Below are 25,242 nucleotides of genomic sequence, written 5' to 3'. Positions count from 1 at the left end.
ACTCCTAGAGACATCATGACGAGGCGGTGGGCCAGAGAAAGAACAGGCCAGACTGGTGTCAACGGACCAACCCGAAATCCACAGGAAAGCCTAACACTGCCTCTGCACGTGCTTAAGGTAGTAAGATTCTGCAAGGACTCCTTACCAGTGCCCGCTGACGTCATTCCTGGTCCACTACTGCAGAGAGCCTGGTATTCCGCTGCAATAAATGAACAGACAGTAAACGATCCCCTTGCTTGCAGAGCAGATCAAATCCTGCCCTTGGCTTTGCGTACATCACTGCCTCCAAGGTGAGAAGAACTGAGGTAAGGTGGCTAAGGAAAAGGAGATTTCCTGAGGGAGCCATCTCGACAGCAAGGCTCTCGCTTTACCAGCTCCACATCACCGAGGAAACTGACTTTGAAGAATACAGGGCGAGTTAAGAGCGATTCCGTGTGCGAAAGCACTTTCGGAAAAGATGTTTTTTCCTACAAGTTGATTTTGTTCACTTGGGAGCACTTTACACTTACAGTGAAATGTGCCTGTTAAAATGTGGTTTCTTAACTGTTAATAAAACTTTCTCCTACCATCTTGGGAATAATATTTTTTCTCAGTGCTGTTTCTTATATTTTGTTTTTTCAGTATGATCACGTTCTTGACATCTTTTCAATTCTCTGTAAATTCTCTAGGTTCCCCTCAGAAGAATACAGGCATCTGTGTTCAAGTAAGTGTGTGTGCATGTGTGTGTGTGTGTGTGTCCATTCTCACAAGAGCACAAGTACCTGTGTTCAAGCATGCATGTGTGTGCACACATACCTCTGTGTGTGTGTGTGTGTGTGTGTGTATGTGTGTTCCATCTGTGGCTTGAACTCAGGGCCTGGTCACTGTCCCTTAGCTTCTTCACTGAAGGTTGAAAAGCTTGATGAAGTTGATATGAAAAGCAATATAAAGCTTGAAAGGAAGACTTTAAGTGAACAATGTATACTAGTTTTAATCACTGGCAAGAGATGACGCTATATGCAGGTTGCTTGACTTGCAGAACACCAAAATGAACTTTAGAGGTTGCATAGTGATAGTTTGTCACTCAGCTGACTTAAATACCCTAGTGGATATTGTCGGTGCATATTCAGAACGCCTATTCTCCTGAAATGGGAGCTATACTGTTTATGGATCTTCAGGATTTAGCATTATCACCTACCAGCAGTTATTTCTTTACTGCTTAAGGATATCAGGTTTCTTCTGGTTCTCCTTTTATAAACCATATATTTTCTTATCTATCATAAGAATTCCTTGGAGATGCACATCTTCCAGAGGAAGATGTGAAAGCAAAGAGTTAGAGACTTAGCATTTCCCCTCACTCCACATGTGAACCAATCATCATGAGTATCTTTCAAGATACTCATCTGTCTATACATTTAGAATGTTAGAAAAGTACTCTGAGAAACTGAAAGTCACACAATAAAACTCTGATATTAATAATATACAGCTTAAAGTTATATGCAACTATTTTTACTTTCTACATATTTAACGAATATTAAACATGCATTTAACAGGCTGATGATCATGTATACATGATAAAATGATCATATGTATATAACTTATCAAGGGAAAGTAATTAGCCATAATAAAGCTTCTTGTTAAATTAATTGGATAAATTAATTGTTCCTCTGTGAGATTTCTCTAGTGTATATAAGGTACTTTGGTCAGATTCACTCCCTCTAATATGCTTAAGCCTTTTCTTTTCACAGGCATTCATGTCTTTTTTTTTTCTCAAATTTTTATTATCAAACTGATGTACAGAGAGGTTACAGTATCATACGTTGGGCATTGGATACATTTCTTGTACTGTTGCATTCATGTCTTTTAAAGTCTTCCCTTCAAGTTTATCTAATTTTCATAATATATTTTAATTTCTAACTCTTTAATCTCAAACATTATCATATTGAGAACAACAAAGCTTTAAAAAATTAAAATCACTTAAGGCAGAAATGAATAAACTGAATTGTTTACATAAACCAGCCAATCAAACTACCTTCTTTCAGTATGAAGTCTTATTTTAGGATAGGACAAGTCAACTGCCAAGCTTCCTCAAAATTATGCTCAAGGATTGACAATCTCTTAATTTCAATAAGTTACTGTTACTTTTCAAACAGAAATATGTTGTAGTGCATAGGACCTCCTACATTAACTAAGACAATTCTTTTTGTAGATCTTAAGGACAAGAATCCTTTTTCCATATTTTTCTCTTTTACAATTAAGTTTACTAATGTAAAGAAGTCACCTCAAATTCTTAAACAAGCCAAGAATAAAAGCACAAATAACTTAACCCCCTCCCCCCACCAAAGTAATCTGTCTGCTTAGGACCCAGAGAGCAGACTCAGCTCTGCCCAGGTCTGTTTTCACTGGGCCATGCCACCTCAACTGCAGAAAAATACTTTTTCCCTGAGGTTGAATAAAACCATTTAAGAAAAGCACACCAAAATCAACATGTGGGATGGGAACAAAATTCACAAATGGCCTTCTGGGAAACTGTTGGAAATATGCAGGTAGTTTGAAAATTATTTACTTTTATACTGTATAAAGTTCTGCTTTTCTAACAGTCAGCTCCTGCAAAAGGCCAACTCATGAAGCTGCATGCATCCCACAGAGCGTGGAGATGGAAGAATTCATTGGAAAAAAAAAGAGGCACAAAGGTACTACGGGTCACAAGTGATTGAGGACTAAGCAAGTACCGTAGGACTAGTCCCAGGCCAGCCCCTGCCAAGACCCCGAGGAAGGTACAGAATGTAGCTGAAAGCACAATGTGACCTTTTTTTTTTTTTCCCTGTGACTTTTCTAAATGCAATGATGGCACATGGTTGCAGAGAGCTGGCAACCTCGGTGATAGCACGTACCTGAGTTCTGGGCAGGACAGGGCTGGCACGGTTCCCCAAACGCATACTCGGTACTGGCACAGCAGCATTCAGATTTGGTAACAGCACCAAACAGGGGTTTGACACACTGGCCTCTCTTGTATCCCCCGTAACATGTGCTCCGCATGTGGGTGTCTAAATGGGGGGGAAGTACCCGTCAGCACACTGTGGCTTTAAACACATGAGAACACCCAGTCCCAGTAGAAGTTGCCTTAGTTTCTCCGTTATCTCTGTTCTTAACTCACAAAGAATGTCTCTGGTATTGGGACCTGATAATTTAATAATAATTAAAATACCACCACCAACAACAAAACAAACCACATTGGTCTTCCAAGCAGTGAAAATTAGTCACTAGCCTTGCAGTTTTCTAGGGATTACCCTGGCTTACCAAACTATAAGACTCTTAAGTGCTGGGATTCTATCTCATTCATTTTCTACTTCCCTAGATACACATAGAGCAGGCACTTAGTAAGTGTTGAATGAATGCTGAAGCTCCCAGTCTGATAAATAAGACCTTTATTAGGAATGTGGCTACCCCAAAATAAACATGCAATTATTGAAGGTCTAAATTAGGTGTACTTTCCAAAAAGGAGGAAGTCTAATCTGTAAAAGGCTTATTATATGACTCTGTAGATGTAGGTCAACGAAGCCCCGTTACCTTTACCACCAGGCAGGGAGTTCCCAGCGAGGCCCAATCCTTTCCCAACCCAAGAGGCTTATTCAACACTTTTCTTTCAAATTATTTGGATAAAATTTGTACCAATTGCTCAACAACCTTCAGACTTCTTATTAAGCCATGTAAAACTATTACTGCAATATGTTTCTGGATGGCCCACATGTGCCTTTGCATTCCGCACTTCTTTTGGAAATTTACTTCTCCACGCAAGTGTTCACCATGCACTAGTGAGCATAGGTAGGCCGATTTGCAAGACCATTACCAACCAAAGAAGATTGGGGACACATCTGGGTTTAGAAAGTAAAGGGGAGATGAAGAAGTAGGGGTTTCCTGGCTTTTCTTTTATCTTAGATACATTTTCTATTCCCCAAACTTAAAATTCACTCGTGCAAGGAGAGCCTGTCGTACTCTGGGCTCTGCGGCTATCGGTCATTTCCTATCTGCTATGGCAGAGCACGTTTGTTACTGGTGGGCTTTGCCGACTGCCACAGGCTGCTTCCCACGAACGACATCTTCTTACCCACACACACGCGTCCATCCAGCCCCACGGCCAGGCCAGGGAAGCATTCACACCGGTAGGAGCCGTCAGTGTTCACGCAGCGCCCGTTCATGCAGATGCCAGGCGTTTCACACTCGTTAATATCTGTGGTGGGAAGAGGTTCTTATGTTAAATGAGGTGTCTTTTATCTAAAGCCATAACTTGTTTACCCTTTGAGAACCCTGAAATTGGATGAGAGGGGAAAATAATATGCAATATCTCAATAATAGAAAAGCTCAAGAGCATGTAGTCCCAGCGGCCTGTGAAAGAACAGAAGTGACAGAAATCAACTGTTGGAGCGTTACTTTTCCATTAAAAGTTTCTTTAATAACTTGCTCTGAGGAAATCTTTTTTTAAAAAAAATCTAAAATAAGGATCATGAAGGCTAGCACAGAACTGGAGAAAGAAGGAAAATGACGGCCAAGAGGCACAGGGTTGCTTGTACTTAGTGCATTACATGGAGACAGTGTCAGAAATCTACTTTGATAAGAAAACTTTTCCACCCAGGTAGGATGCTTTTCCCTTTGGCCCTTAGGTCGTATCTCTCCTAGTGTTTTTTGTTTTTTGTTTTTGTCTGAGACCTCTGGAACAATGAGCCTAACATTAAGCGATGTACAACGAAAGAAACTGAAGGAACACCATAGAAAAAGAACAGAAAATACGGATGACTTTGATGACCACATTTGGCTAATAACTATACTATAAGCCATTGGAATACAGCAAAGAAATGTCTTCCTTCAACATTTCCAGTATTCTACATTATTGTGTGTATATACTTGAGGAAATCTGGTAAAAGACTTTATTAGATTTATATAAGTAATAGTACAGAGTTTTCCCCCTCAATAAGGGGAAGTCGAAAAGGTATCAAAATCATGTTTTGGAAAATACTTAGAAGCAAGTCAATTTATAACAACTCCTTTTACAATATATAACTAGAGTATTTGACAATTTCCTTTTTTTTCTGACCTTAAAAAGGCAAACTGAGAGCAAAACACCTCCATGTTTAACTTAGCTTGTGTTGCTTGGCACAAAATATAGTCAGATGGTCCAAGATCTGTACAGCCCGTGTACAGATTGTATTTAAAACAGCAGTTATATTTAAGTGTGTGAACTCAGATTGAGTCAGTTGTTTTGGCCATCTTCTTGTTCAAGCTGAGACCTAGAGTAAAACAGTGGAGACTACGACTGGAAAGCACCCCAAAGGCTTCTTAATGGGGTCAAGGACTTTAGGCTGGTCGGGGAGGGTATAACTGGCTCAACGTCAGTGCCCTCAGTTTCCAGAAAGGGATCAGAGAGGCCAAGGCCCTGCGTTCCATCAGATTAGTGAACTCTAGAGATTAAATTAGTACTGTCTATTCAGCTTTAAACAGTCACAACTGTATAGGCTCCTAAATGCTTAGTACACAGGGAAAAATCTGTATATATAGCGCCTCTATCTGTGCGCTATACCCTAGAACAAATAAGACAAAGGTACTAAGACGGGAGGGAGGGAACTCTCCCGTCCTATTCTTCCAGTCTTCTCTCTCTCCTTCACTTCTCCTCATCTCTTCCTTTTCCTATCTCCCCTCTCCCTCCTTTAAAACAGAATGCTAAGCTAATCCTAGCAAAGCAACGGGATCATCAGTAATTTGAAACAAGTGGAAAACCCTATGGACAGGCCACTACTTCTCAGGCAGCAGCTGGATGCAGAACCTTGTTTCGCTGATGACGTCATAACGTTTCTGAGGCAGCAGATGTGTTGGCCCCATTTAATGCTGAGAAACCGCTTCCCGGGTTGCCCTGCAGCCCATAGGAGCTATGGGCAGATCTCGGCAGACCGTGCAGATTGGCAAGCAGGGCAAGTGTTCTCTCCTAGAATTCCTGCTCACAAAAGGGGCTTTCACATTTCCTTCCATTATTTTGTTTGGAAGCCTCATTCCAAATAGTCCAGCCACCGCTGCCTTCCCCTTTCTCTTTCACTTGTACGGCACTTGGTTTGTACAATCTGACATGCTCGTTCAGGGCGAGCTTACATTGTAGAGGATTTCCAGGTCCTAAACCTCTCTTCTCATGTCAGGTCCTCCCAGTACTAAGCTCAGAAGTACAGGAACCATTTTCCTATCTCAAAATTTGAAAACCCCGACTGTTCCTTCCTGCTGTGAAGGCAGATTTTCACAATATCAAGAGCCATGGCTGTGAAGGTCATTGAGAATGTAGGTAAATAACCATGGGCTAGAATACTCCTTGATGCCTGGATTCTCCAACAACAAGTCTTGCCAAGGACTTACACATAGAAGGCTTTCTTCTACACAACTTTTACCTTAAGAGACCCTTGTCCCTCAAGAGACACTCACGGAAGAGGTACCATATGACTGTCCCCTGCTTTCTCAACTTTAAACAGCCTGACAGATTATACTTCTACAACTCAAGCCATGAACAGAGGCTCTGAGCACAGTCTTCTAACCAGATTTCCTGGCCCTGGTTCGAGCATAAGGTTCTTTGGGAAGTCTGATTCCGGCTCAGATGTTGGTTCCAAGCGCAGTATCCCTCATCCTTTCCATAAAAGCAAGAGACTAAGCACACATTTATCCCCAACAACTCTTTGTAAGCCTCCAACAGCACAATAAAACTCCTCAGTTTCCCATCTGGAGCAATGAGATTATTTCAAAAGTTATCAAGCTCTTGGATTGTTTATATCTTCCACTTAATCCTGTTTCCTGTTTTCTTTGCTAAGTAATTTGATGAAACCTAAATAAACTGACTATGAAAAAAATGTTTTGTTTCTTAGGATCGCTAAAGGAAATAATGAGGAAGGTATTACTGCCAAAAGAGTCTACAGAGAGTTGGCTCAAGTGATACACTTGCTAGCAAACACTACAGTCCTCAGGACTGAGAAGATGCCTTTTCTGAAATAAGATAGCCGTCTGGTCATAAACTGAAGTTCTTCAGATGACGAGACAGAAGGAAGAGAAGGCCTAGTCAGGTTTCCTTAACCAGAATTAGAAGTACTAGAAATGGAGAGACTCCTTAAGGAAGGTATAACCCTCAACAACACAGGGAGGAAAAGCCGAGGAAGCCCAGGCCGGCGAGTTTTCAAGCCCGCACCTTTGCAGTAACGCCCGTCGGATGCAAGCTGGAATCCAGGTTTGCAAATACACTTAAAGCTACCGTCTTCATTGATGCACATCCCATTGAGGCACATGTTCCTGATGCTGCACTCGTCCATATCTGAAAAACAAAATGGTTGTTCCGCATTGCTATTAGTATAAACGAGTTGTGTGCAAAGGGCTTCGTTCTGACGTGTCCACACGTGCACACAATGTACCCTGAGCAGACTCACCCCCTCCATCGCTCTCCCTCGGCCTCCTCCCCCTCCCCAAAACCCTAGCAACAAGCTTCATCATTCCATTTCCGATCGTTTCCGTTCCCCCCCCCCACCTCTCGCTCTTTTCACTCTCCTCTTCTCCCACTAGTACTCACTCCAGAACAGGATCTATTTTATATTCCTATCAGTCATTACTTTTAGTGTGTCCTTATTTAATGTTCAAAGGGGTTTAAAAATACCTTTTTACAGTCAGAAGAGTGTACAAAGAAAGCCAGCCTGAATGAATGTAATTTTGTTTCTTTCTTCTTATTTGGTTTTTTTCCCCCCATTATTATAACCTAATGTTAATTTTCATCCAAATTACATCATACTGGGAGAGGGAGATCATATAAAGAGGTGTCTCAAGTTCAATTTGATTCAGTGGGAGTTAGCAGGATTGTTGTGGGAGTAGTTTACAAACTAAAATGTGTGTTCATAGCTTGGCAACCATATTTCTATTACGGACTCAAGTTTCCTCTAAAAAAAGTTTCCTCTAAAAAGTTTCCTTTTTGAAAAAACCAAGACACATGAATCTTGAATTGTATTTAAGCTATGTCTGGGTTCTTTAAAAGTGGAGGTAAGAAGAAAGCTTGTAATTTGAAGACATCTTAAGGGCAAAAAAAAAATTATTATTTTTGTTTGTTTTGTTTTTAGGTACTGGGGTTTGAATTCTGGTTAGAACTTACTAGATGGGTGCACTACCACTTGAGCCACCCTACCAGCCCTTTTTCATAATGGTTACTTTTTTAGATAGGGTCTTGCTTCATACTTAGCTGTCTGGACTTCCCTGATCAGCTAATTTGTGCTTCCTCAAGCTGCTGAAATGACAGGTAGGACACTGCACCCAGCCATTGGAAGACATGGAGTATTATGATTTTTGTTGTTGTTGTCGTTGTGGCTAGTCTTGAATTTTAAGCTTACAGATTTCAGCTATTATGTTCAGCTGGAAAAATGGATTTTAAAAATACTAGATTCAACTATAAAATATAGGGAAGCCAACTAACCTTTAAGATCTCTAGTTACAAGAATAGTTGTTTCCATTTGAAATGTTGCTTTATGTAATATTACAGCCCTCTCAAGGAGCCCTTGCTTCTGTAGACATGATATGTTTTCACTTATTTAGTCAAACCGAAAGTAATAATTTATAACTTTCCCCTTTGTTTCTTTTCTTTTTAAAAAAAAAAAAACAGTTTCTACCCAACTGGGAATTTTGGCACTAAGTCTTTAAATTGAATCACTAAGATAACCTTCTGCCAAAAATGTTTCTAAGAACAATTTTGAAATTCTTATAATGCATGAATAGATTCTTGGGATCTCTCCCAAAGACACTGGAAAACCTGATAACGAGCATTCTTCACTTGGTGCTTAAGGTCTGCAAGGTGAGGGCTGGGGATATGGCCTAGTGACAAGAGTGCTTGCCTCGTATACATGAGGCCCTGGGTTCAATTCCCCAGCACCACATATACAGAAAATGGCCAGAAGTGGCGCTGTGGCTCAAGTGGCAGAGTGCTAGCTTTGAGCAAAAAAAAAGAAGCCAGGGACAGTGCTCAGGCCCTGAGTCCAAGGCCCAGGACTGGCCAAAAAAAAAAAAAGGTCTGCAAGGTGAAAGCTCATCCACAATTGTCACGTTTCCTGTCCAGGAAACACTGCCATGGGCATAAAGCAAGACATCTAAAGTATTCCAATGTGCAACAAGATGATGAATCCAAGAGGTAATGCAACTGACTGTTGAAAGAGTCAATGTTTCTCTCAACCCAATTTTCTATCTCCAGATACTACTGGTCAGTGAATGCAATTATTAGGCAAACACTTGGAAAATGATTACGAGAATATATTTGTTTAGATGTGCCCCAATCTCATAATGAGCTGGGCAAGGTGGCTCATGCCTGTATTCCTAGTGGCTCAGGAATCTAAGATTAGGAGGATTATAGTTCCTGGCCAATCTCAGGTTAAAAAAAAAAAAATTGAAGACTGTCTCTTAAGTGGAAGAAGCTGAGCAAGGTGCTCATTCATGCCTGTCATCTCAGCTATGGTAAGAAGCACGAAATAGGAGGTTCAAACTCCCAGATATTGGCCTTGACAAAAAGCAAACCTACATCTCGAAACAACCAGTGTTACAAAAGGCTGGAGGTGTGGCTCAGAGGCAGAGTGCCATCTCACAAGCATGAGACCCTGAGTTCAATCCCCACTACCAAGATTAAATAAACTCACACTGTACAAACCCTAATTCCATAAATTAGAAACTAATGATTAAGGCCGCAAAGGTTTCATCCAAAACTTGAAAGTGAAAAGCTCTCTTAGCATATTCACATGCTATCTTGCCGATGTGAATGAAACACATGACTCTTAGGGGAAGTTCTGTTTGCCTCCCAGAGAGCAATCTGTGAAATAGATTTAGTATACAGATAGTATCTGGCTTGGTTGTGTTGAAATCTCTTGGTCCTGACACAGTGAGGGGAAGACAGGCAAGACGGCAGGGCACTGTCATTACCTTCACAGTTCTTTCCATCCCGGGTTACATGGAAGCCCGCATTACACACACAGTGGAAACTCCCGTCCGTGTTGATACAGCGTCCGTTCTTGCAGATCCGGCCATTCTGTAAACACTCATCGATATCTAAGATCAGAGATTAAAAGGAAAAGGAATAATTTCATTTAACACATTGACAATTATTTTATCTGTCCCTCCATTTCAAAACTCATGACCTTTGCCATGGGTTGTAATTATTTGATAATATTCTTCAACATAAATGTGTTACCAAATGACATGATATATAGGATTATCAGCATTCCAAAAGCTATACGGGGGGACAAAGAAATGGAGGGACAAAGGGTGAACAAATGCAGCCGTGGTACTCACAAGACATTATGGTGCAAATGAATTATACAACTTGTGGGTGGGGGTAGGAGGGGAAAAACTAGGAGAGAGCAAGGGAAGGGGTGACATTGTTCAAAAAGAAATGTACTCTTTACCAGACTTATATAACTGCAGACTTATATAACCTTTTATAATAACAATAATTTTTAAAAGCTATATGACATGGGAAAAATTAATCTCATTCAAACTAACCTAATAAGATCACTTATATTTCAACTCTGCAAATAATATAGATTCTTCACCATCTGACTAGTTAATCTGTTGAGGAGTATACATCACTATTTATATTGAACTTTGGCTGATATCATTCAACACATGAAAGGCAGATTTTATACCTATATCAGAGTAGTAAGATAGAAATGTAATTTTCAAAAAACTACTTAAGGCCAGGAGCCAGCGGCTCATGCCTGTAATCCTAGCTACTCAGGAGGCTGAGATCTGAAGATCGAGGTTCAAAGCCAGCCTGAGCAGGAACATTAGTGGGACTTTTATCTCCAATTAACCACCAGAAAACTGGAATTGGTACTGTGGCTTAAAGTGGTAGAGCACTAGCCTTGAGCTAAAGAGCTCAGGGAGGGCTTCCAGGCCCAGAGTTCAATATACCTATGTATCTATCTATCTGTCTATCTATCTATATATGTTATATATAGTATATATATATATATATATAACTTAATTTCCCTGATAATCATCAATCATATAACTCTGAGAAATCCACCTTCCTTATAGTAGTTCTGGTACAAATTTAATGCCCACATATTCTTAGCCATTTTTATAACTTTAGAGGTATCCTATCTAACAAATGAAATATTGTGTGTGTGTGTGTGTATGGGGGAGGGGAGTGTCCCCTTTTTATCTACTGTGTTTAATACTATGTCAAAGTTAATCATAGAGCATACTATGGAAATGTTAAAAAACGATCCTAAACTGTTTCTGACCTCCCGATTAAAGAGTAGTCTTCTGCTCCAAGTGGACACTGTGGGCCCCTGTGTTATCTGTTTCCCTTTGATTCTAGGCACTCCAAACGGGAGGAACATCAAAGAGATGAAAACACATCTCCTTGTCTACACAACATGTCATCCCCTCTCCACTACTCAGCCCAGTAGATAGGGAGATGAACCGAATTCTGTTGGAAGGACACACCTATGCAGAGCAGAGGGCTCATTTGCCTGAGTGTAAGAAGAGCCCTGTCCAGCCCTGGACAAGAAGAATGTGTGTTTAGGCCTATCAGTTTTTTCTGCCCCGCGTCTTGTGGTTGACCCTCGCACGCACTCTCTTTCTGGGCAGATCGTGCAGTGGTTTCTACACAAGTCATTGAACTAGCAGAGGCAGTCCGGGCTTTTGTTCTGTCTGATCTTTGTGCCAACAACCTACGATGTTTTTCTCTCTCCTTTATTTCTCAATTCTTGCTAAAAATCTGACTTGCTCAACACTCAGGAAAATAGAGAAAGCCAAGTATTCTTAGGCAAAAAAAATTTTATGGTTTTTTTTTCCCCCTGATATTTGAGGTCCATGGTTAAAATTCAACAGGAAAGAGTCCATCCAGGGCCCTGTTCCACTGCCCTCAGATTCCCCCACTGCGGCCGGCCACCCTGCCCTCCGGGGCCAGCATGAGCTCCCTGCAACGCTGGGTTGAGCAAAGTCACACGGGAAGGCGGCGGCGTGGAGTGGATCAAGGTCTCCCGGGCACCCGCAGAGCTTCAACAGTTCTGCGCACAGAACAGAACGCCTGCAAGGATGCCCTGCTGGTGGGCAGCAAGCCCTTCCGGGAGGAACCCAGGTCCCGTGCTTTCTTTCAAAGGCTGTAGGGAAGAAGTCCATTGGGGAATGCCTGCCTCCACAAGAGAGCACTTTTCTCTAGCCAAACGACTATCCGATCATTTCAGATCTGTTTGGTGGCCTGCTCGTATAGCTGGAGTTATATAGAAATGAATGAGTTCCTATTCAAGGTAACTGAACGAAGGAGTACAGTTCTAAATAATAATGACCTGGTACTTTTGCTGAAGTGCTTTTGTATTAAGACAAACCACCAACCTTACCGCCAAATACACCAAAATACCCCTCTTTCATAAGTGGATTTCTGGTTTTCTTATATCTGGAGTATTCTGTATGTTGTATTTGCTGGATGTTTACATTTGGGAAGGAAAACATTTTCGTTTATTAAAACAATTGAGTACTTGTAACTTGTTCCTAAGACTTTTATACTCTAATAAAATGTGTTCTTTACTCATGAATTTACAGCTACCAAATGAAGCTAAAGTATAAAATTAAGGAGGGTAAATAGGCTTTACTAACCAAAAGATGTCTTTTTTTTACATGAGATTTCCATTTTTGAATGAGAATGTAATTTCTTTTGTTTTAAACACTAAACTTGGGAGATGTACGTTAGCGAACCTGACAGAATTAAAGTTAATGATGTATATGAGTTCCTTCATCTTGTACATGAAAAAGATTTGATCTTTTTCTTCTTAAATTCTTTTTGCTTTACAGTTGTGGTGGTGCCTTAAAAAGAAATTACTTATTTTCTGTCTTTAAAAAAATGTTTAAATTATTACCTACAAACAGAACATTGCAAATGGTTAAAAAACAAAGCAATGTGGAAATATTACAACCTAAAAGAATTCTTCAGGTAACTAGGGTTTTACTTGGATGATATGTCTTTCATTTAGTTTTGGGATTCTTTTAGGAGGAGACTTTGTTCGTAATAATCTTTGAAGAGCTTGATTCAGAAAACAAAAATAAATTTTTTAAAAGGGTCCATCACTTTCTCTCTTTACCAGTTTCAGATTTCTATGGAGTTCCTATGACTGTACAGAGAAAGTAAAAGTTTGTCATTCCAAGCTATCTTTTATTGTGCTTCTGTCTTCTCTGACCCTTTCTATCTAGTTCATGTACTTCTTGTCTGCTAAGTACACAGTCTTTTGGAGCATTTCATGGTGACTTGTATCTACCAAATAACATGAATGCGATCACAACGTCTAATGTTCAGGATACGTTTAGCACTAACTCATTTTTTAAAAAATCTAGAACAGAGATTTCTTTTCTGCTACTGTGGCTTTTGGGGATGGGGTTCTGGAGGAGCAGTACATTTTTAATGAGTTTCATCATGATGTTTGCACCCATATATATGTAAACTTGGACCCTATTCTTAAAACTAGTGCCAGAGGTGTGTAAATCATGACCAACCTCTAATACATGAGCCTCGGTTTGATGCCAGCCCCATTCCCTCACTCTTGGATGAAAAAATAAAAAGCGACAGTGATTTTTTTTTTCAAATGAAGTTGAAAATAAGATACTCTCCCAGGTAGAGAAGTATCTTTGGAAGTAATTTTTGAATACTTGTCAGATTTTACGTTATTGTCTTCAAAGTGACAATTTTCGAATAAAGTGTTAAAATTAAAAAGAAATAGGACTTCCTTAGCTTCTCCGGGCCTGCGCTACTTAAACTCCAGTGAATGCTTTTAAAGCAAAGGTTGCATGTGGCATGCACGTCTCGTATGTCACAAGAGAACCCTACCTCGGCACTCCGTCCTGGTAAGCGTGCTCTGGTACCCAGTTCTGCAGTGACAGGTGTAGGAGCCCTGAGTGTTAACACATTCTCCACCAGTGCAAGGGTTTTTCTCACATTCATCAACATCTGTAATACAAAGTGTGTTTTAGTAAGAGATTCGGTAGCCATAACGTGCAATTCTAAGACCCGCCCGACTCTTGAAGACATAGTTCTCTTTAAAAAAATAAATAAATAGCACAAGGAAAGTATCTTTCCTTTTTCTTGTTCTATCACAATATGCCATGACTCTAACTATCTGGAAGATGGGTGGAGCAGTTCAAGTATATTATTTTCAGGTGTCAATTTTCACAGAAAGATTCCAAGTGCATAGCAACTCAATGCTCCGAGCTAATAAATGTTTTCTCTTTCCTGAATCTGGCCTAAGAAAATCAAATAGATGAACATTTGACGTTTCTCAGGACTGGCAAAAAAAACAAAAACAAAACAAAACAAAAGAACATTCTGAATGTGTTTAAGCCACTACGATTAAGGTAATTGGTTAGAGCAGCAATAATAAGCCAATGCAGTCACGCAACAACACTGTAATGGTCTCTTTGGTCACTCACGCACCGATGCACTCTCCCCGGAGGTCCAGCTGGAATCCTTTGTTGCACTCACACCGGTAGCTCCCAGGAGTTGGAATGCAGCGCCCATTTTGACAGAGGTAGCGGACCAACTGGCAGTAATCAGTGACATTGACTGGCAGTACCCCTAGAACAACATCGAACCCCATGGAAAATGATTTAGAACTGTGGTATTCCTCCATCCGTACTTCACCTAGCAATCATGGACAAGATGCTAAGTCACAAAGGAAGGAGGACACTTTTGGGGTCCAGGTCACTGTGCCGGTGTGCTAGGAGAGCATGATACCACCAAACGTGCACGGAGCGGTAGGCAGAGAGGTACGGCAGCCCGGCTGCACCCTGCTCTTCCACCTGCTTGTCCTGACCCTCTTCAGCCGCTCATCCTCAAGCCTACCTACTTACTGCTTGGGGAACTACCGTGTTGGATACTAAACCACCCAAAGTATACGTTTGTGCCTCCTCTACTGTTAATTGCGTGAATCCTATTTCAGTCTCTCCTATAACTCTCTCTCTCTCTCTCTGAAAATATAAATAACAAAAGAACATTAATTTCTGGAAAAATACAAGGGACTTTTATGCCTATCTATGTAATAGGAAAATTAAGAAATGTATATACAATGCTACATAAGTTAATTGTTAGTAAACCCATTTAAAGCCTAAAGCAGCATAAGCAAATGCAAACTTTAACCTGCTTAATGCAAACAACAACAACTAGATGGCTGTCTTATTCTTACTTGCTGGCTCTCGAGATGGAGATGGATAAGGATACTCTGGCGGTGGCCGGACCGGAAGTACAGGTCCAGGAGGAAAGCCAGGAGGAACAGGTTGAACTGGAGGAATGGGTCCCAGGGGTGGAGGAGGGTATTCTGGTCTTCCAGGAAATACCATGGGAACAGAACACAGCTTGTTGAAATCCTCTGGAAAAAACAACAACCACAACACAACACAATCAGCTCAGCTGTAGTTGGCATCACAGGTCCACAGAAGACATTTTTTGAAGAGAAATCGTTGAATAAAATCCATCTTCTAAGTACACTGGCCAATTGGAGAAAAGGAAAAACCCAACTTTCAGTGACTTTATTGCCATCCTTAATACCTACAGCAAAAAGCATAGTGGAATAATAATTCAAATCCAAACACATATCACATTCATCTCTAGCAGTCTCTACCTACATCAAAGTTTACTTTATGGAAAACATATGCAAATTCTTCTCACCAGTCCCGCCTGTGGAGAAGTCAAAGGGCTCTAATGAACACACCAACATGCTTAGACTTTGTGTAATTGCGATGGGAAGTCACAGAAGGTCTCCCGAAGAGTTAGGAGGTGACTGACTAGATGAATCTTCCAGATCTCTTTTGCTGCTATCTGGAGAATGAACTGATGGGAGGCCAAGCTATTGCTGAAGGTCAAGGTCAAGAGGATGATGCCTGGACAAAGGAGGTCATGACGGAGGTAGATGCAGGGGTGACACTCGCCCAAGCTTGTCTTAGAAGTAAGTGGGTCACGTTTGGAGAAGGAAGAAACGTCAGCTTGAGACTTGAAAACTTCCTCACTGATATTTCATACTCCCAACACAGAGTATGTGTATGTTTTCAGAGAATTCTATTCCTGCATTTTGTCTAGAACTTTAGCCCACAGAGATCCTGTAGTACTCAACTGTATTTAGAAAGGATTTGTATATTGTTCATGTCTCCCTGGTTCAGGATGCTATAATTCCTTCTGTCAAACCACAACGATCAAAGACTCTTTCCTATAGAGGGTTATCATCTCACCGTGAAGATGCATAATTCCCTAGGAACCTGCTTCTGCCATATTTCTACCACTGAGACTATGCATGTGGTCTTTGAAGTCAAGGATCATGTACAACTCATAACTAATTCTCATTCTTAGCCTGCCTCTGTAGAATGCACATAAGAAGATTTGGTTATATGGTGGATTTAACTGAATGACAACTATATTAGGGGTTCACTTTGTTTCCAAGCACTTGTTCAGTGCTTGTGCCAGTTCAGCCTTTCCTTTTACATTCTTTTCAGATTTATATAAAAGAAGTTGAACAGCTTATCAGTATTTTTGATAATTAGGTGGCTATATTACCTTAAGAATGCCATTAAATTCGTCTTAACCCTATAGGAAAGTGTATCACACTGGGTCCTAAACTCCTTCCTACTTTCAGGAGATTAATAATTTTCTCCTGAATGCCCTTCTATGCAGGATCAACAACAGGTGCTGATTTTGTTCAAATGATGTCTACCTTCCCTACCTCCATTTAGCCCAGAAATTACAGATCTGTGTATTATATATAGATATATAATATAGGTTAGATAATGTAATTCAATTATAATGTAATTATATATAATTATATATATATTATACATACATACACACAGGCATATATACACTGAAAAGCTGGCCGACTTTTTCCATATGCAAATCTAAGGGTTCTATAGCTCTGGTCCTAGAACTTCTGAAAAAAATTAAAATACTTTGCTTAATCAAAGACTGTCTTGGGACTGGGCATCTTCTAGTGATGCATTTTGGGGAACAACTCCCTGAAAAGCCACACACAGGAACCTAATCTGCTCTATCTGTTCCAAAGCAGGTCTTCGTGCTGACATCTAAACCTGCCCTTGTCCTCACTCATTCAGCACAAGGAATCCCTAGCAGTACAGCTCACCTCCAAGTTAGCAAATGCATTTAAAAAGCAATTAATTCTCTGGGTACCAAGCCAAATCTTAGTAGGAATTCACATGCTTCAAAATAGTGATCTAGTAAATGGCCCTGCATTTAACTTCAGAGGGTAGATGGGTGGGGGGGTGGGGAGGGCATAACAAAGAGCAAGTCAAACAAAATGTATGACTTGTTGGATCATAAAAATACACACACATATATATACATATATATGAAGATTTTATTGTTTCTTTAATCCACACTCACAATTCCCAGCAATAAACAGAAATTGGATGGTAACATCTGTGAGCTGGTCTATAATCCAGAGGAATGAAAAACTCACATCCTGAGAAGAGTACACTCTGAAGTATCATATTAACTCTGCACTCATCCATGCTCACATTCATTGCCTCTCCTGAATCACTACACTTTTCAGGAATCAGGTTTAAAGAGAGCTATAAAGAAATGGTAGGGGAAATAGTACCTATCAGTCATTTACCTTACCTAAAATGCCTCCTATCAGAAGGATTTTGCTAAATACTCTGGAAATATAAAGAACATTTATTTATATATGTATATACATACACACACACACACACACACACACACACACACACACACGAGATTACCATGAGTTAGATCTCCTAATGAGATTTACCAAGTTGTAAAAAAGCAATCCATGAACACAAGTAGGTACAAGGCAGACAGTATGGAGCTGTGGTCTAGCAATATAACAAGCACAAGGAAGATGGAAATTTTCTGGCTGGGATTACCTTAGGAGGCTCATGGGTAAAGTTACATTTGACTAAATCCTTAATGCATCAGAAGGTATATATAGCAAGAAAAGATTATTTGACTGGAAGTAGAAAATAAAGACTTGAACTGAGCAGAAGTTTCGGGATAAAAGGTCAGATTGCATTTAGAAAGTTCAGACTACATTGAAGGAAAACTGAATCAGCATAATCTAATTAGAAAACAAAGTTACCATAAATACCAACCATTAAAGGATGAATTGGGATCAGATTTGGGGAGTGTAACTGTTAAGTCAAGAAGTAACATTTTCTTTGCAGGTAAGGTGTGTCCTGGACCATCAAATACTGAGTTCATCCTGGGGAAATTTTTTCTGGACATCCTCTAAACATAATTCTTTAACTGAATATGAGATGAGTTATACTTTGGAAAATGTGTGTGGCAGCTGGCAATTACACGCTGACCAGCTGGGAGGCTCCTACAAAGAAAACTAAGATTTCAGTAGAAATGAAAAGAATAGCAGATAAAAGAGAAGTCATGAGGGGAAAAAAAAAATCAACAGGAACTGGCCACAGGAAAAGGCAAGAAGGAATGTGTGCTCTAGGAAAATGGTTTTATCCTTCTGAGTTGTTGAGTACCAGACACCTGGTAATGAGTAGTATCTGAAAACGGTACTGTTCGTACAGACCTCCGCATTATCTGAGGAGATTCTCTAAGATCGTCATCTCTTACGTTTTTCTGGAGGCTTATTTGTTTACCTGAGTTCCCCTTAGGTGTGTATTAGGCACAGACAATGCCACCGGTTGTAAGGGTTGGGTTGGAATACTCTACATTGACCAGAAGGGTTCTTACCTGTTGATCTGATGGGACACATCTCAGGGGCGAGTGCGACCCCTGGGGACCAGCACCGGCCCACATCGCAACAGCACTGCATTTTGGTGATGGACTGGGGCAGCTGGTTAGAGCAGCGCCCGTTGGCTAGAGTCGTGTAACAGTATCCTGGGCGAACATCTGGGGAGACGAACATACGGACACATACACACATTCAGTGAGAGGAAACTTGTGACAGCGAGCCCCTGCCTTGGTACCGCCATCCCTCATTCCAAGGCAGGGGCAGAGCTGGCTCACACCTGTGTCCCACGGAAGAGAAGCTGAGAGTCCGGGGCTCACATCAGAAACATCCAAAACAAGATCAGATGTTTTCCCACATATCACTTTTATTGGATTATGTCATCTCTGATTGTTATGGCATCGTCTGACACACCACGGTGTGAATCTGAGCCACCAAAAAGATCACTACTTTGAGACCCTACTGTGAAAAGGAAGAGGCAGGTAGTAAGGTATAAGCAGGGATACCTGATAAGTGCTGAGGGTATAACTGTCTTCTAGTAAAAGCAGGGTCCTCTACAGTCCATCTAAAAGAAGGTTCTGAGGCTGGGCAATGGTGGCTCAAGCCTATAATCACACCTACTAATGAGGCTAAGATCTGAAGATCATAGTTCAAAGCCAGACAGAACAGGAAAGCCTGTCAGACTCTTACCACTCATTAACCACCCAACAAACAAACAAACAAAAAAACAAAATCAACTAACCAAAGTTCTGAAAAGTAATACAAATCCTTTTGTAAAGGAGAGAATTTTCTACTGTCAATAAAAGTGAAATAAAAATTCAGGCTAGTGTAGGAGATATACAGCTTAATTACCTTAAGTGAATAAAACAAAGCTAGACAATCTATAAAAGAAAAGTATGGGGGCTGGGAATATGGCCTCGTGGTAAAGTGCTCGTCTTGTATGCATGAAGCCCTGGGTTAGAGTCCTCAGCACCATATATACTGAAAAAGCCGGAAGTGGCGCTATGGCTCAAGTGGCAGAGTGCTAGCCTTGAGCAAAAAGAAGCCAGGGACAGTGCTCAGGCCCTGAGTTCAAGCCCCAGGACTGGCAAAAAAAGAAAGAAAGAAAGAAAAGTATGGCTCCGCTTTGAATACATGAACCAGATAAGCTTTAAAAAAAATAGCACTTTTCCCAAGGCTATGTGATAGGGGCTCCCTAGTTTTGCCTTGATAATAACTACTTGGCCAGACATTGTGGTAGATGCCTGCAATCCCAGCTACATCAGAGCATGAGTAGGCAGACGGTTGCCCAAGGCCAGTTTGTAGGGGGAAGAGTAAGAGATTCTATCCAATTTAAAAAAAAAAAACAAAACACCACCAAAAGGGCTGTGGGCATGGATCAAGTGGTTGACTAGCAAGTATGAGGAACTAAATTTAAACCCTAGGACCATAGAAGAGGGAGAAGAGGGAAAAGAAGAGGAAGGGCAACAAAAGGAAAAAGAGGAAGAGGAAGAGGAGGAGGAGGAAGAGGGGGAGGAGGAGGAGGAATTACTTGTGATGATATTTAACAAATAGCTACTGAGTACCTACTATGTACAAACAAGTAGGCTAAGACCCACTAGGCATAGAAGGGCAGTAGTTATGGTCTTTAAGGGCAGCTTAAATGGAAACAGGAAGACAAACACAGAGATACACAGATTTCCCTGTAAAGTCCATTATAACTGTCAGGTGGTGGAGCAAGACAGAGAGAGAGAGAGAGAGAGAGAGAGAGAGAGAGAGAGAGAGAGAGAGAGAGAGAGAGAGAGAGAGAGAGAGAGAGAGAGCGCCAGAGAGTGAGCGAGCAAGAGACCAAGAGAGAAAGAGTAAGCAAGAGAGACAGAGAGAGAGAGTGTATGTACACAGTGGTAATGAGTCCTCCCTTTCTCTGTCCCTCAGCAGCTCAGTTGGCCTTACCCAGCACCTGAAGAATCAATCCACTGGACACAGACCGAAAACCACCAGTTTCTAAATCCTAGTGGAAAACTACTAGAGATTTTTGAGCAACTGTGTAGCTTAATCAAAGCACAATGTTAGGAAGATAAAGCTGACAGGATGGACTGTACAGAAGCCAGGAAGCAGGGAGACCAGTGAAGAGGTTGTTGCAAAATTTCTGGCCTAAATTAACCCTGACCCTGTGAAGTGACTGAAGACGAGGGTCACGCATCCCCACACCAACCCCAGGATGTGTCTGGCTTTGAGGCAAGCACTCTACCACTAGGCCATATTCCCAGCCCGTGCGTCTGGTTTTCACAGGGTGTTTGAAGTATGCAATACATTCCCATGAACGCACATTCTTACCTCAGCAGAGAAACTATTATGTGCGCCCCTCCCCACCCAACGCTAATTCAAAAAAGATCGCCATCGAAGCACCGTGATGTCTTCATTATACCTACCTACACATCTAGTGCCATCCGGAGAGGTGTAAAAACCAGGAGGACATTTGCAGAAGTAACTGCTGACGGTGTTTGTACATTCGCCCCCATCACAGATCCCAGGAATCGTGCTGCATTCGTCGATGTCTGGAATGTAAGAGAAGAAAAGAGGTTGGGTATTTGTAGAAGGCAGGATGAAGCTATCAATGATTATGATGGATTTAGACGTATCACTGGTTAAAAATCCTGCCAGTAGAAGAAGCAGGCATCTTTACAAAATAAAATCTATGCAGAGAAGTAGTGATTCTAGAAGGCATGCCTCTCCCAACACAGATTTTACCCAAGGGTTTATTTTTTTAACCAAATTCAAGAGATTAAAGCAAAGTAAACTCACCCCCTCTTTAAAACTGAAAACTGTGCAGTTGTTTCAACAATGAACTTTGGTACGCCAATATGCCAGATGTCATTTAGTTGGCTATTTCACTTTTCCTTTCCTCTACATGTAGCCTATGGAATTATACTCCCTACTAATTATGCTATGTTCTTCATTGCTTCCTCGATTGCTTTTCAATCTAGTTTTCTGCAATCGGATAATGAAATCCTTTCGAGACCGTGTAGTCTGAGGACTGAGCAAGCGTTGGCCAACGTGGTGACTGGGCTAAGGTTGTGAGTACTATCCTTGGCTTTTCATTGGCACACCCAAACTGCCATTAGATGGTTTTCTGTGGGCTTGAGGAATGTACACTTGGTAGGACTCTGAATCTCCCCAGATTTTTCTTGAAGAAAGGCCTTGCTGTCCCAGCTACTGGGAGGACTGTCAACACACTGCCTTTGGCTCTCAGCCCCTTTGGGGATCCTTGTCCAAGTTGCAAAAGGCTGCCTCATCCAAGGTTACCATCTCCTCATGTACCCCACACCTGATGACAGACACGTCTCAACCCAAGGCAGCACAACTCAGAGGGCTCCTCCAACTCCTCACTTGCCTCCAAGGTCAGCAAAAGGCGGTTGCTGGGGTACACCAGAGCAAACCTTCTCTGTCTGTACACTCTTGTCTCCTCTTTCTCTTCCTCTAGCACTAGTCCCCGGTACGTCTCCAGTTCAACAAACTGAAAGTCACAGAGGCCAAAAGAGGGGACAGCCTTCCAGGCCTGAAGCCACCAATCTTCTGAAAAGCGGCTATGAATGTCCCTTGAAGACAAATCTGTTTGCTGCAATAGGAGCTTTGCACTAACCCACCCTACACATGGACAAATGTGAACGTGTGGCACCGAAGACCTTGATAATTGAAATGGAGAAATCCTCGTTTAGTGCAGAAGTCAGGACCCAGGGAACACACCTGGCCTCCTCTCTGAAACAAGCAAGCTTGTTATCCCAGGATAGGTGGGCTTTGTCCCCAGTACTGTAATGGACACGCTGACACCACTGAAGCTCAGAAGGTATCTTCTCTAGACTAACTTCTACACATAACACATAACTTCTGCACATAACAAAGTAGGGCTCCACATGGACCAAATTAAGTATATTTGGCCTCTCGTTTACTTTGTTAGTCAAAAGGCAGGAGTGACACTGTTTAGAGGCAGTATGACATTTTCAAAAGAAGAATCAGCATTCCTCTATGCTGGGCTGGACGCTAAAGCAACCCATGTTGTGTTGTTTATATGACAGCCAACACTAACATAAACAGCACTGTCATTGAAAATGTGTTCAATGGTAAAGGTGCACATTTTATTCCAACAAATATAAATGTTGCTGGAGTGAAACAGCCAAGGACAGGGACAAATGTTCTAGAACCTATAATATCTCAAAAAGCATTTTAAGACTGGTCTTTATCATAGATCTTTCTTCAGCCATACTTAATACAAACACCCAAAACCAACAAAACAAAGATATCAAAGAGTCTATGGTATTCTGAACCTCATTTAAGGGCAGAAGACAAAGCAAAAAAGAGCATACTTCTCAAAAATGTCCCTAAAAGATGCCTACTAAAGATCTACTAAAGGTAACTATCTGCTATAGATCTATAGATCATCAGATCATCTAGATCATCTCTCTCTCTATATATATATACATATACATATATACATATATATACATATATAAAGTGTGTGTGTATGTGTGTTTGCGTGTGTACTGGTTCTGAGGCTTGGACTGAGCACTGTCCCTTAGCTTTTCTGCTCAAGCCCACTTGAGCCACAGCTCCACTTCCAGCTTTTTTGGTAGGTTAGTGAAGATAGTCTTACAGACTTTCCTGCCCAGGCTGGTCTTGAACCACAATCCTCAGATCTCAGACCCTTGAATTGCTGGGATTACAGGCATGAGGCACTAGTGCCCAGCAAAAAATATTTATTCACCCACTAAATGCAGTTTAGGAAGTGAAAAGTATACATTGTGGGTAGTAGAAGTAATAAACTTGCTCAAAGCACGCTGTAGGGATCTGCAAAAACATCACAATGATAGCCTACACTATTAATGAATACTAATCCAAAAATAAAAAGGTTAAAATATTTTAGCCTATTAAAATAAATGAGGATTGTCATCTTTATTAAGACCAGGGGGCATATATCAATCACCAATACCCAAAGAGGTTCCGTGACTGCACAGATCAGAAAAAGCTATTAGAAAACTTAATTTGGTAAGGCTAGAGGACACATATTTTGCATGCCCGCTCGGTTAGAAATGGCCTCTTTATTGAAGGTAACCACAGCAACTATGATAATAATGAGAGTGCACGTGTGTTGAGAATTATGCCTTATCTAAATACTTTAGGGATGTCAACTCATTGAGTGCCCACAATGTAGGCGGGAACACAGAACCCACCCGAGTGGTCTACCTCTAGTGCCCAGGCATGCCTCGTTCATGACCTTGAACCCCACAAGAGACTATAGTGACTCGGAGAGGGCAGCTGATGCAGCAAGGATTATATAAGCTGTTGGGGACTTAACAGGATGAGAGTCAGGTCAACCTTGACCACAGGGCTCTCAATGTATTAGATGCCAAATGACCCCAAGCAGTAAGAAGGAAAGGCCTGCAAATCGCCACAGAGGCTGAGCCCCACCCACAGCAATGGGTCAAGTAGCCCCAGGGACTCTCTTGCGTGCCTGAGAGGGTAAAAGCTCCTAATAGCAAGTGACCATCACATAAAAATGCCATTATTTGGAAAGAGGAAGTCTTAAGGTCTTTGGTTCATGTATTAGAGAGTGCATGAACTTAGGAGCCCCATTTTTTTTTAAATCTTTTGCATCATGCAGTGCTATTTTAATTGTTAATGACTGGGCTGACCATCATCTAAGTCCCAAAATATTAGTGGTTAATTAAGAATCCAAGGGAATTCTTCCAGAAATAAAACTTAATCCCTTAATTACACTTTTTACTTCTTAATTTCCTTCCACGGAAACCTATGCAAATACGAACTTGGTTTCCAAAAGCAAATGTACTCTGCAGTTGTCGGAAAAAGCAACAAAAAGGTGGGCATGAACTCTCTTTTTCTCTCAAACCACAGCCATAAATCTCTATCTTTTTCTTCTTAAGTGTATGAAAGTCTACTCATTATTAATTAATCACTTCCCCTTGTTAATTTATATTTTAAATGCATCTAGATTGTGCATATTTATATAAACATTGATCCACAAATTTTAAGTTTGGGGAAATTGGGTTATTAAGAGAAAGCAGAGAGAATTCTGAACAAAGAAGATCTCATCAAAAGCAATTTATTAAGACCCATTTGATTTCATCAGTGATCATAGATAGTACTGTTACAAATCCAAATCAAGAGGAAGATACATTTAAAAAGCCACCAATGCTCAATAGGTGTTACCATTTTGATCATAACCGTCCCCCAAAGAGCCTAATGAAGGTTTGGTCTCCAGCTCTACTGCTGCTACTGTACGTGGTGGGACCTTTAGGGCCTAGTGGGAGAAAGTTACATCTTTGGGGCTGATCGGCTGAAGGAGACACTAAACCCTTTGTCCCTGTGCCTCTCTCTTACTTCCTAGCTGCCAAAAGGTTTCCTTTGCCAGGTGCCCCTGCCATTTTTCTTTCGTATGAAGATTACATCTGCATCTTCTGTCTAGGCTATATCCACAGAAAATTCCTGACTGTTAAACTGAGTGAATAACAAGAGACAG

General features: G+C 41.1%; 1 protein-coding gene and 1 long non-coding RNA gene across 3 annotated transcripts in view; both read right to left on the bottom strand.

Annotated features, from left to right (window-relative positions):
* Positions 1–25,242, bottom strand: part of Fbn1 (fibrillin 1) — a 192,885-nt gene that overhangs the window by 75,107 nt on the left and 92,536 nt on the right. The window contains exons 8-17 of one of the 2 annotated variants that reach the window (XM_048332978.1): positions 21,140–21,265; positions 18,731–18,889; positions 15,195–15,377; positions 14,447–14,587; positions 13,844–13,963; positions 9,940–10,065; positions 7,190–7,312; positions 4,088–4,210; positions 2,874–3,026; positions 146–199 (exon numbers count right to left, since the gene is read on the bottom strand). In XM_048332978.1, coding sequence (XP_048188935.1) covers positions 146–199; positions 2,874–3,026; positions 4,088–4,210; positions 7,190–7,312; positions 9,940–10,065; positions 13,844–13,963; positions 14,447–14,587; positions 15,195–15,377; positions 18,731–18,889; positions 21,140–21,265 — 1,308 coding nt within the window. Of the gene's footprint in view, positions 1–145; positions 200–2,873; positions 3,027–4,087; positions 4,211–7,189; positions 7,313–9,939; positions 10,066–13,843; positions 13,964–14,446; positions 14,588–15,172; positions 15,378–18,730; positions 18,890–21,139; positions 21,266–25,242 lie in introns of those variants that run through there. The other variant, XM_048332977.1, reaches the window with a different exon arrangement.
* On the bottom strand, positions 12,482–12,648 carry LOC125341011. The gene is made up of 2 exons (XR_007208858.1): positions 12,566–12,648; positions 12,482–12,532 (listed from the first exon to the last, which is right to left on the bottom strand). It is a non-coding gene; the product is annotated as an uncharacterized LOC125341011 (long non-coding RNA).

The sequence above is a fragment of the Perognathus longimembris genome, chromosome 23 (genome assembly GCF_023159225.1).
Source record: "Perognathus longimembris pacificus isolate PPM17 chromosome 23, ASM2315922v1, whole genome shotgun sequence".
Lineage (NCBI taxonomy): Eukaryota > Metazoa > Chordata > Mammalia > Rodentia > Heteromyidae > Perognathus > Perognathus longimembris.
The sequence above is the reverse complement of the archived record's forward strand: the minus strand, read 5'-3'. Positions and strand labels throughout refer to the sequence as shown.